This window comes from Homalodisca vitripennis, chromosome 8, assembly GCF_021130785.1.
Source record: "Homalodisca vitripennis isolate AUS2020 chromosome 8, UT_GWSS_2.1, whole genome shotgun sequence".
NCBI lineage: Eukaryota > Metazoa > Arthropoda > Insecta > Hemiptera > Cicadellidae > Homalodisca > Homalodisca vitripennis.
Window position 1 is genome coordinate 94,921,062 of NC_060214.1, and position 13,563 is coordinate 94,934,624.

General features: G+C 31.8%; 1 protein-coding gene across 1 annotated transcript; it reads right to left on the reverse strand.

Moving 5' to 3' along the window:
* Positions 1-801: 801 nt before the first annotated feature.
* On the reverse strand, positions 802-6,857 carry LOC124367154 (mitochondrial import receptor subunit TOM22 homolog). The gene is made up of 3 exons (XM_046823804.1): positions 6,588-6,857; positions 2,857-2,968; positions 802-956 (listed from the first exon to the last, which is right to left on the reverse strand). The coding sequence occupies exons 1-3, from the start codon at positions 6,696-6,698 to the stop codon at positions 820-822; spliced, it is 360 nt and encodes a 119-aa protein (XP_046679760.1). The 5' UTR covers positions 6,699-6,857; the 3' UTR covers positions 802-819.
* Positions 6,858-13,563: the final 6,706 nt, after the last annotated feature.

Consider the following 13,563-nt stretch of genomic DNA (forward strand, 5'->3'; position numbering starts at 1 on the left):
CTCGGAGAGATTGTCTCTGAGGCACTTCAGCTGAGGACATCTGTTCTGCGATATACAAAAGGGTTTGTAACAGGGCACTATCATCTGAGCAAGCACCTTCACAGTACAGGAGACTGACAGAAACCCTGAGTGTAGGATGTGTGGCAGCATGAGGAGACTGCTGAGCTTTGAGAGCATGAAGACTGCTGAGCTTTGAGGGCATGAGGAGACTGCTGAGCTTTGAGGGCACAAGTCTTTGGATAACATGTTTAGGAACATGCGATATCTTCTCATGGGGGCTTATTGTTAGGTAACAGCACTTCATTAAGCTACTTGAATGGGCTGAAGTGTACTGAAACATCTCTTGTACTATAAGAGAAATGCAAAAAGCCCTGCAAGCTAACACGAATGTGTTTTTTTTTTTTTTTTTTTTTTTTTTTTTTTTTTTTTTTTTTTTTTTATTTATGTAATTTACAATATTTGGATGGTAGGAAATGAAAACAAACAAATAAATAAATATAGTGAGCCTTTAATAAATGCCAGTCTGATATAATTGGATAGCAGCCGTTTTTGCTAGCCTAGGTGGTTTGATATACTGGATCATGTCAATAAAGGGTTGGGTGATGACCTGTACTATACGCAAGGCTTTCGACATCAATGAAAGGATTAGATATGCCCAGTATAAATACCAGGCAAGAGAAAACTTTATTTCAAAATCTGAAGTGGCTGGATTACATGCCCTATCATAAACCATATTAGTGTATTTTTATAATTAAAATTTAATGTGTTAATTTATTCAAACTGGAATTGATACTTTGTATTCATGTCTCTATCGGAACACTAAAATACCTGTTTCTGCTGGCTTCGCTGAGATTCCTCTAGTTGTGCTCGTTCAACTTCAAATAAGAGTGGTCCAAACAATATGAGTGATGAACTTGCAGCTATCCACAGTGCATTCCTTGATAGATTGTAAAATCCTGTAACGGTAGAAATCGTTTATTAAAAGACTATACAAACAAGTAAGTGTAAAATGCCCAAATAATTCTAACAATACATGAAATACGATATTATATCATAAATCTGATTCATTACCACTGTAATTCGTTCAAATTAATAAAAACATTATTATAAATATTAGTAGTATATGGAGATTTTTATTACTGGCTATAATAAATGAAACAGTGTAATTTGACACAGTATAAATTAAACAAGTTATTTTACATATAATCATATTCTATATGATTTTGTTGAATTAGATTTTGATTTAACATGCTGCTTATCTTTTTAAAAGAATTAAGGTCCATTTTAGCGGCCCTGGGGTGTTTTCAAAAAGTGCTGCTGGTTGATTTTATTGCCTTAATGGAATTTCTAAAAATAGCAAAGGGCGAACCAGGTCAAGCTCTCCAATTTTATGTTGGTATGTCCATAAATGATTACATATGATAGTGTACAGGCATCTCAAATTAAATCCAAAGAAACTTGCAAGTTTAATTCTAAGACGTTTGTAAATTGAACGACATTTTGTGACATACTGTGCACATTTCTTTTCATACGTGGCTTTGACCATGGGCTAACTATGGTGCTCTGAAGTTATTGCTATAAAAACATCTTTTAACACTCCCATAGCTTATGAACATTGGGTCCACAGCAATCATAGATATAAAATGCCTGAAATAAATATGCAGATTCTGTGGATCAGAGTAAATTTTGAACCCGGTGTACATGTAGGTCATAAGTTCAATGTACATATATCTACCGAATGAAGACATTTTCATTATAAGTTTAGTCTAGTAAAGTTTACTATATACTAGTAAACATATTGTCCTGAATTCTTTAAAGTATTATTTTTTTAATACCTCAAAAAGTAACTACTTAGGAATGTTTCTACAGTATTTGGGATGAAAACCATTTTGTAAATATGGAAAAATAAAATGAGACATTAAATTGTCTTCATTTCACTTACACAAGAAGGTCATTAGTTCTAATGTGCTGACTTTTGTCTTTTATGTAGTCTTTAATCTTAAACTAAATTTTTTAATATATAATAACTCATGCCCTACAGTCGATATTATATTTGTGAAATGTTCTTAATATTTTTTTAGTATTAAGTTGAATTTTTATTCTTGTTCCTGTTCTAATTTGACGATGCCATGCTTGTGAAACTTGTATAAAGGCAATAAAGAATTTGATTGATTTGATTGATTGATTGTATAAAAATGCAAATTCTTTAAAATGGGCCAAGTGGTAAAGTGAACCAATGTAGGTTTAATTAGTTTACAAAGATTTTAGGCTGGATCATTGTGCTGTGTGTTATTTAACACATTGCCTTTGCCCGCCTGTCACCAGGTAGCATCAGCATAATTACCGATGCCCATCATGCTAAATTCATAATTTTGGAGTCGAGAAATGTTCCCAATATTGATTATTTTGGTATTTTTGTCTATACTATTATATCGCTTTTTTAAAATACTTTACTACTATACTAAATACTACTATGATTTACATTTTAAAATTTTGAGCCGCTCCCCTCTCCAAATCCCATTTTGTGGGAAATTGGCAAAGTTGTAACAGTGACTAAAATGTTCACTTATATTTCTTAGAAAGGTGTCCCGAGTTCCATCCTCCATCTTTATCCATCAAAGACTAAACAGAGTGTATCCATACTTTAACTCACACTCTATAACAAAGTTATATTTTTATAACTGCATGTACTCGGGCAGATTGTTAAACACAATACAGCATTTTTGGAAAACATGTCTAAAAATACTGTAAGCATTTTTTGTTTAATATTATAAACAAATGAGTGGCACTAAAAGAGTTAACTTGTACTCCCTTCAATTATTTAAAGATACCAATGAATACATTAGGCTAAGTTACCTTTAATTCCAGCTTTAGTGGTTCTCGCTACAGAAACAGTGAAGTTTACTACAGGTTCAGGGAACATCTCTGTCAAACCAAAGAGTCGTTCTGTGAATGTTTCATCAATATCCTGTAACACAAATATTATGAATTATAAATATCTATGGGCCAAATGTTTTTATATTCGATAGTTTAGATATTTCTAATCAGATTCAATTGTCGTGGTGGCCACTTATTGAATTTACACTGCAGCCATTGCCTAATTGTAAATAACTATAATTGTTTTTGTATTTGATAGGTCCTAATTTAGGTATTTCTAATTGATAATTTGATACACTGATTAGATTGTGGTAGTGGCTGCTTAACCCTTTAGGCACCAGTCTACATTACAAGTATACCAGAGATATTATTATATTATTAATATTAAATTTAATATTATTATTATAAAAAAAATAAATATTATTATTATATTTATGGAATTTGAAAAAATGTCAGGGAAATGGCTGTTTTAGGAACTACAAATGACATCCTTTACCTATTTTCTTATATTGTATATTATACAATGGGCTATAACAATATATGCCATGTACTTGCAAAAGGCATAGTCTATTAGTATGAATTTTTAATACTTAATTATTGTAAATTTTAAATTTTTGAAAATAATAGTTTTCAAACCAATTCTGGCCAATGATAAAAAAATGTTAAGGCATAAAGCCTTAGATATTCTAACAGTGAATATGCCTATACACATCTACAAAAAGTATGACTCTCAAGAAAATTCTCTGTTAGGATTATATATTTATATAAATTTTGGGTATTTATTTACAATAGCGTGACCATGGAAAATGGACTTTTTTTCATGGGTTGGGCATTTATAGCCAAGTATTATTATCACAGGTGCATATAAACTGGGGGGAAAGTATATTATTGTATTATATTGATGCCTTTCGGGCATTATTGCGTTAAGGATGGAAAATAACCAACAAAATTTTGTCGAACAACACTTGGAGGGTTAAGGAGCAGGGGCATCACGTGATCTGGGATTCGACTTTTGCAAGCTCGAGTTAATTTTTTTTCTAAAAGAGCAAGCAGTGCGCAGCACTGCGCAGCGGGCAGGCATCGTTGACAGGATTAACGTACTAGTCAGCATCATTTCAGTAAAATTGCCAGAGGTACTGTCAAAAACAGAGTTTTCAGAGGATTTCAAAAAATCGTAACTCCTTTGACTTTCGTTGCCAACGAATTTTTTTCTTCACTATTGTTTTCAGGAAAAATTGTAGTTTTCAGGAAAAAAAAATGAACATACCTTTCCATGGTCACGTTATTGTAAATTGATACCAAATTTTGTACAAAATCCTAAATACCACGTTTCCCAACAATGGATGGATAAAATTAACCTTATGTGGGGGTAGAGGGAACTCGGATTTTTTATCGCTTAGTACGATCATCGATACTTTATATATCGAACATAACTATTAATCAATATCAATGTATATAAAACACTAAATTAATGTCATGTTTCAAATATATAGAAATAGTTTAAACAATTACATAATGTCAAATTATAAAAAAAAAAACCATAGGCCCTAATCTTAATCAAACAAAAAATTAAGACAGCTGACAGGAAAATTAATTTAAATAATAAAGAGAATGTAACAGCAAAACAAACATCTTAAACCGAGAAAGAAAGAGTAAATTATCTTTTAGTGTTCTTTTGCATAGTTTTTTAAATGCATTCCAACTATCTGATTTAATGTAAAAGACGTTACCCATAGAACAAATTGCGTTTAGAATATAATATGTGTACAGTTGGTGCAGATTACATAATTATTGTTCAAATAAATTACTATTGGTTGATTATGTCATGGGTATAATAATTAAGTATCGTTTGAGTTTCTATATATAAAAAACACCAGGTCCGCTCATCGTACTCTATCCCTCATGTGAACTAAACCAAATATTTTCCAGATAGGCCTATTCTTAGTTCAGGACACTGACAAAAAACAAACTATAAAAAAAAAACAAATGAATTTGATTTAAATTTAGCACACATTGTAACCTATATGGATAACATAATCAATGCAATACTCTTTCACACTTCTTGCAAGCTGTTCAAAATTTTTTCATCTTGCCACCACTTTATAGGCTCTTTTTGCTGCAAAAAGCACATCTTTCCTTATTTCCTGGCAGTTAAAAAATCCTTTCACTTTTTTCCTTGCCCAACGTAACCTAAAACCCTAAAAAAAAATTTTTAACAATTAATTAAATAATCTAATATCAATAGCTGCAAACACTTTCAAATAATATTCTTAATGTAATATTTCAATTTTAACCCATTGCGGATCGTATTGTTTTGGCGCGCGGTCACCAGCGGGCACGAATTAATTTACGGTTAGCGGCCGCACGAACAGCAATGGTGCGCCACAGTATCGTTCGCTATCGTATACTATAAAATTCAGCTGTGAATGTATTCGTTCAGATGAAACATGGGCCTGCTAGGGTATCCTGCTAGGGATGTAGGAACGATAACACGCGAGCAAGGTTCCAGGGTGGCAGGGATGATGTCTGAATCATAGTCTAAATAAAGCGGCTCGGGCAAAGCGATTACAACATCCGAGCCATTGTCTAGACTAAACCCGCCAACATGTACGTCTACGTCTTTTCGTTGTGTCACTAACCTCAAAAGTATTATAATAACAACTGAGGAAAACACCCAATCAGCGCTAAAAAGCAGAGAGTAAACTTCGACATACAACTGCGATCTGTAGGATATTTATAAAACTTTTGAAAACTCTAAACGTAGACCGTTGTTAAATACTCTTAGTTGACAAGTGAAGACGATCGCCCGATCTATCAGACATTAAAAGAACTATTTGGAGGGAAATTTAAAAGCAGACCGCTTTTGCGACCTGAGCTCGTCATCGTGCCGTTACGCCCGGCCGCTGCGTGACGAGCCCAGCTCGTCAGTGATCCGCAATGGGTTAAATAAGTAACATTTGATTATTAAAAATTACAGTCAATTTTAGAAAACCACACAACATTGCTTTGGAAAAAGATAAGACATGTTTTTCATGACTTCAACATGTTAGACTCGTGCGGAAAAACCCATTATGTGAAATTTGTGGGAAAGGAACAACTGTAACTGTGAGAGGAGCAAATATGGTCGTCTTCAGTTTTCCTAATTTTGGTTACAATAATTTGTTTGATCACTGTAAATATTAGATTCATATTTTAATTTAAAACATATGGTTGTTATTGAGAACTGATTGATAGTCTAGGATTTGAGATGCTAATATTAGGTATCAATGATTACATTCTTCGATATAAAAAACCGGATCCGCTTATCGTACCCTACCCAAAACATTTGTTATGAAACATCCGATATATATGACGCTTGCCATAATAACTATTAGGCTACAAAATTCCAATATATCGGAAGTTGACCTCGAAAGGGTTAATATAACTCGGCCCATAGAACCACACCTGCAAAATTATAAACAAATTGAAAGATATGAAACTGGATAATACACTAGGACTGGACATTTGAGCTAACCAAATAGTGTAGGCCTACTAGGCCTATATGCCTTGGTTATAAATTAACCTACTCATCCCTTTTTCTAGACACAATTTCTAAATGTTTGTTTTTAAGGATCTTAAAAGGCTAAGACATATTATTCCGTATGTTTTCCAAAATGAACTTATCGTATTAATAAAGTTACATATAGGCCTACTTGAATGCAATTTATTACCTCATCATCATCATCCTCTTCAGCAACAATAGCCTTAGGTTTCTCGGGGGTTACATCTCTACTGCTTTCGTCCAAAGACGCCATTCCACTGTCTTTAGGTTCTGTAGCCATAAGGTATTAATTACAAAAAGTAATGATACAGTAACGAATTTCTAAATCACAACAAACCGGCAATATCTAAAAGTTATGGGGTAACCTAGCATTTCCAGTACGACAATACATAAAAAAACCTTACATTGATATGTGAGACCCGAGAACTGAGAAAAATCAATCAAGATAACATTGATTTCCGGTACAGGTCTTCAAACCAAATAACATAACAGCACATACATAATCAAAAGGCATACTATAACTTGCCGTTAGATGAGTAGGAAATAGTTCTAAAGGATTAATTTCCTTTACATGTTATGCATCGAATGAATTCCTTTTGAATTCATATAATACTAAATTAACATGACTAAGTTATATTTAATGTGGACTGGCAATACTGAAATTTACCATGATTTCAAAACTTTTCTTATTGTAACTATTAAGTCTACATTATTTTATTTGTATAAAATTCACGGCGTTACACGTTTACTATCACTCTATTCCAAGTAAGCAGTATTGTCATATATATGAGTATCACCATTTGACAGTATTTAACTTAGTATCTTTCTTTGTCTCGACCCGATAATTATAAACATTTTTGGGCACCATCAGCACCCAATGATACATCTGTATCATTGATGGATATATACAGAGTGACGAATACTAAATCTCAGAATACAACTCTTACTTCACTAGTAAGTATACAAGTAATATATGTAAAAACAATTTCGGGTCTACGCTATATGTACACCAGTATTTCTCAACACGCATATTGGTTGTTTACAACAGCCGTAATCTATATCTGATGAGGAAAATGATATGCTGGACCTAGCTTTCGGCTTAACAGAGACATCGAGGCTTGGATGCCAAATAAAAATCACAAAAGATATTTAACTTTGCCTTTTTTATGTTATGCCAATTACTTTAGCGCTTTAAATTACGCGGTTTTACGTGTTTAGAAGATCGATTTTAAAACAATTAAATGTTGAAATAGAGAGAAGCTTCTTCGTTATTTGATGAAACGTCGCGATATAGTGTGGCTTCTGTTTTCATTAATTTAAACTCAATCCACATGCTTAAATGGTCATCTGTTTAGCTTAGAAAGTAATTTAGATGTATACAACGTACCAAAGCTATCACCATTACCAGCTATCTACAAGAAGTCCTGAACAAGCAGGATCCTTCTTGGAACATTAGGAATGATTGTTTTCAGTATAAACTGTTTAGTGAAGATGGATGTAATGAATTTTTGGAGATCACTTGGCTTCAACACGTACTTCGTTGAAGTGGGTAAAGGAATCAAAAGTCATGTTAGCTAGCCCGTTGCCCTAGTTTTGACCTATCATTTTGTTTCTATTACAAGATATTGTCTTTATTTTTTTTTCTTTCCAGTTTATCAATAAGTCGTTCATCATATCGCTAAGAACTAATAACTCTGTGGTATTTGATGGCATATCATCCAAGTGATTACAGGATTGTGCTGATATTTTATATGAGCTAACTACATACTAATGTATTTTTTATGAAAAAAATACTATCTAAAGCTCTAAAATCATTTAATCGTACAATGTGTTGAGGTGAATTTTTAATACAATTATTACAAAAAGTGAATGCATAGTATGTACATCAATTACATAACTAGCTACTTGAAATGGTTCAGCTACTTATTTCTGTAGGACATATAGGGGTTAAGGACCTGAACATGAGGCGGCATGGGATTTCCCGAAGCCTATTAGCCTAGAGCTAACAAATAGAGAAGGAAAATGAACAATTAATTTTTAATCCCTGACATTTATAGTGAAGTATTTCAAGACCCAAACATTATTTATTTTATATATGCTTTTTTGTAACTAACTTTTTTATTTACGTGTATTCTTCTGTTGGTTAAGTAGTAAGCACACACACAAAAAAAATTAAATTAGTTTAATACAGCAAATGTATGTGTTCGGGGCCCTCAAAGACCATATTGTACCAGTTAAGTAACTTTTATTTTTGAATACTTTTTAAAAATTAGTGGTTTTATTAAATTAAGTGAGGTTTTTTTCAATTCTTACATCTAAAATGCCTGTCACTGACCCTAATGAACCGGAAATACAGAAAGCAAGCTGGTTCAAATACCTCAAATATAAACACTTTTGCTGAGGAATCCAGTGTTTCATCTGATTGTGCAGAAATCGAAAGTGAAAATAACACCGAAAGTGAGTTTTGACTGTCAGGATTTTCAGATAGAAATGCTGAACACGGAAAATCAGAGGAAGAGGAAGTACAAGATAGTAATCCAGAAAAGTATTTCCATGAAAAAAAAAAAAAAATTGGACACAAAGTGGGTTAAGAATAGGAATCCCTACACACCAAGTCGTATATGTAATATATTCTTCACATTCAACAAGTTGTAGGACCTGCTAACACCAACCAATAAACCTCAGTTACCTATAGATGTTTGCCCTCTTTTTACAGACGATATTTTTAATGTTGTTATAGAATACACAAACATAAAATAACATATTTAAACTGTAAGAGTAAGGGTTTTCCATCCTTCACAGGTCAGGTAGACATTGATGAACTAAAAACTTTTCTTATTCTTCACTTTTTGTCTGGATCATTTAAATCTGGTTATGAAAAAAGATACTGTATCTTTGTTTGCTTGAGATGGAACAATTTCGTACAACATTGTCTCTCAAAAGATTGTTGTTCGTAGTGAAAGCTGTACGTTTTGACGATTTCGTAACCAGAAATTATTGAACGGCAGGTGGAGATAAATTAGTTCTAATTTATGCAATATTCGATTTTGTTTTGCCAAACTTCACTCAAAACTAAGCTTGAGGATAATACAGCACGATAGATAAACACGTGATTCCTTTAGAGGAACTGCGATCTATTGTCTAACTTGTGTAGGAACCACGAGACGAAGAAAGAATACGACGAAGAAATATCTCACGAGTTCTTAACAATCAAAACAGACCGGTTTATTCCTCAGTTTTTGGATTACAAAAAATAACATGCTAGTTTCATATACACCCAAAAGGAGCAAAAGTGTTACTTTATAGTTTCAACAATATGCCACTCAAATAATATTGTCCCATGATTGAAAAGCCAGAAATCGTTGAAACTTACAACGTTACAAATGTGGGTTTTGATAAAAAAATGTTCTGTCTATTCTTGCCAAATAACGACGAGACGATGGCCAGACGAATGTGTAGAGCTAATAGCTACATTCTCCTGCAGTCTTCAAATCATAACATTACAATATAATCTTAGAGAGTTCACTATTTCTGTTATAAAGTCATTGCCAAACAGTTATTTAAAGAGAAGAGTAGTTATACATCAAATTCCAAGATAATTAAAAACAATTAATCAAACTAGGTGCTAGCATTGAAGATGTTGAACATGCACCTAATCAAGACGGTCCAGCAAAACGAATTCGATGCGGTATCTGTCCAAGGATAAACGACAAATAATAATTTTATATGTCAACATTGCAATAGAATAGTGTGTAAAGATCTTTCTGAAGTAATGATTGCCTTCAACAACTGTATTGATGAGTTATTCTATTTAATTTTAATTATAAACATTTAAGGAAATAACAATTGTTTAGAAATTTAGCCTCATCAGAAATGTCTTCAAATTTGGTTGTTAATTTCATACAGTTAAAAAATAACACATATTTTATTGTTTTAAGAAATCGTCTGGGATCTATCGGACAGAGAATTAATTGTGATAACTAATTTTCGTGACTAGTAAAAAAAGAGAAGATTTTTGTATTCTTTGTCAAAGACTTAAAAATAATAAAGTATAAGTTAATTTCCCATTATTATCAGTTATATTACTTAATAATAATACATTGTACAGAATATATTACATTTTGGTGTAATCAGATCTTTAAAATAATTGTTATACCAGTTTTTGTGTTGGTGCCTTTGTAAGACCCTATTCTAGCAGTTGTTTCTCAAAACTCATTGTACCAGCTGAGGATTAGTTAGTATTTGAACTTCCAACCTTAACACTAATTAGGCATTATTCGGGATCCTATAAGGTGTTACAGTAACCAAAATGTGTCTGGAATCTGCACCAGTTCAAGTAGTTAGCTATGTATCCGATTCTGATGTACGTTTACTGCATATTTCATGCACGTTTTTTATTTATAATATTATTAGTACTCATTCTAGAGTCTAGCAAAAGTACTTTTTCAAGTGTATGATAGAGAAATAAAACCAATCCGTTTTATTTCAAAATTACCTACTAACATTACATTAATTACAATGAATTGATGATTGATATATTCCATTCTGCTGAAAAGTGAAAATCAGTTTTTTCCAAAAGACAAGAGGAATGTCAAAATGACAAAAACACAAGTTGAACGCAGGACTGTTAAGAAAAAAAAGTAGTTTGTTCGGATTCGGAGTCGGGGTTTGTGTTGTGGAGTGTTGTGTTTTTATAAAACAATTTCGTTTTAATATTTATTCCTGACACATTTGTGAATACATATCCAAAAACATTATAATGGATGATCTAGGTAAGTTTTCATGATAATGATATTGGTCTACTTTTGACACGCTGAACGTCTTGCTTTTTAAGGTTATATTTCCAAATTTGGAACCTTTACTCATTGTTGAATAATGTTCTAAATTTAAAGTTATTTTAATGTAAGATTTGATATTTTAAGACAATGCAATTTTACAATTTCTAAAATAACATCTATATCTATCACAGAAAAATTACATGTATCCTTTAGTTTTAATTTGAAAAATGTTTGTCATCTCTAATAGCCTATGCACACTATTTACATTTAAATCCATAATGTTAAATGACAGCATTAATTTTATCATCTGCCAAAGTTTCTGCCTTGTTTGTGATTATCAGATAAGCTATAGGCTATATGATCAGGAATCAACAAATATGACACAATACCAGGGTACAACTTTGTTTTAAGATATTTACAAAAAATAATGTTATTTTCTTTTATTTAAAAGTAATGTAATTTTAGTTGTGTGTTTGTAAATCTAATACTATTTTACAAGATCCACTTTGCATTTTATATTGATTTATTTAATGTAAAATGTTGAAGTGAATAGGCCTTTAGCCATATTAATTAGTTAGGCTCAAGTAAATGTGTGGAAAGGCCCAAAAGACAAAAAGTATCATTCTTATCTAAAGATAGACAATAAATCTTGGATAGGATGTTTAGCTCTAGTGGTAGGCCCTTGGGTAGGACCGTAGATTAGCTCTCAGGTAGTACGAGTTGAGAGAGAGAGAGAATTTTCTTTATTCCAAAACATACATTGAGCTACATTAAATGTAAACCAACTGTACATGATTAGTGTCAATATCTATACAAATCTAAAACTAAAACTAATATTAAAACTAACACTAATATTTACAGTTAGTTTTTAAGCAGTTTTCTGCTAATTGTTTGATAATAATTCTCCGATTGAGTATAGAGCTTTATTTGTGAAATATTTCTTTACTTCACTATCTAACCTTTTGACATTGTAATCTTTTATTTCTTTGGGTAAACAGTTAAAACATGTTTTCCCCTTATATTCTGTTTTCATTTCATAGAATGTCAAGTTATGTTTGTCCGTGCTGATTTTATTACGTGTATTGTAGTCATGCTTTACTGTTAAAAATTTTGTAGAATTACTTTTAACATATTTAGTGACCTCTGTAACATAAAGACTATAAATTGTTGGAATTTTGAGCTCACTAAACAGGTGTTTTACTGAATCTCGTCTGTTTAGGTTTAATATTATTCTAACTGCTTTTTTTTCATTTTTTAGTATCTTGTCAAGATTTTGTTTGGATGTTGCTCCATAGATACTTATTCCATATGCTAAATGTGAATGAATGAGTGCGTAATACATTTTTTTTAGAGCACTTTGGTCACATAACTTTGACATACGGTAGCCTACTCCGTAAGACCAAATGAAATTGAATGGTATGGTTTTTTTGTATTCTAGATGAAATTTTATTTAATACATTGTTAACATGTTTATTCCAAGAAAGGTGTTCATATAATGATTAAACCTAAAAAATGTGTACAATTTTCTTGTGAACGGTTATGAGATCATTGCCAATTATAAGTGATGGTTTAATTTTGTGCCGATTTTGTTTTGTCGAGAACGTTATGAAATTAGATTTTTTTAAATTCAATAACAGATTATGATTTTTTTTTTAATTTTTTATGAATATAGGCAGAAATCTCTATCTCTTCCTTCGAATTGCCCATTATTACCATATGATTTTTTTTTTAAATTTTTTATGAATATAGGCAGAAATCTCTATCTCTTCCTTCGAATTGCCCATTATTACCATATTAGTGTCATCTGCATATATACACATTTTACTTTGATTAATATTTTTGGTTATCCCTCCAAGATAGCAAATAAAAAGTAGGGGTCCCAATATTGAGCCTTGGGGAACGCCATACTTGATTGTTTGCTGGGCTGAGACGACCTACCTTAAATAAGTATTGCCCTTGATATTTTCTGTGAACTGTGTTTCCACGTATTGTTGCCTATTGTTAAGGTAGGAAGTAAACCAATTTAGTTCTTTTTTGACTATTCCTAAAATATACAGTATTTATAGTTCCCAACATACATATTGCTTAGTATAATCATCGATACTTTGTATAATAGAATAATAGTTCTGTCAATAGGTATCAATGTATCTAAAATACTAAATAAAAATCATAGCTTATGTATGTTTGAAACTAAAAGAATTAATTTAATTATTTACACAACTTACCATAATTGAATTGGTAATTCTAAGCAATATATGGGTCAACCTCGATTTTTCTCATATTACAATATAATGTGCCAATAGTCAATTAGAAAAGGAAATGACTAGAATTTCTTGCCGGAAAGCAGTTATAGGGAGCAGGCAACTC

Bases quoted from the DNA above. Each gene is read 5' to 3' on its own strand.
- LOC124367154 (XM_046823804.1), bottom strand. From the start codon at position 6,698: ATGGCTACAGAACCTAAAGACAGTGGAATGGCGTCTTTGGACGAAAGC. The intron at 2,969-6,587 runs GTAATAAATTGC...TTTGTGTTACAG, and splicing joins AAGAGGATGATGATGATGAG to GATATTGATGAAACATTCAC. The intron at 957-2,856 runs GTAACTTAGCCT...CTACCGTTACAG, and splicing joins CACTAAAGCTGGAATTAAAG to GATTTTACAATCTATCAAGG.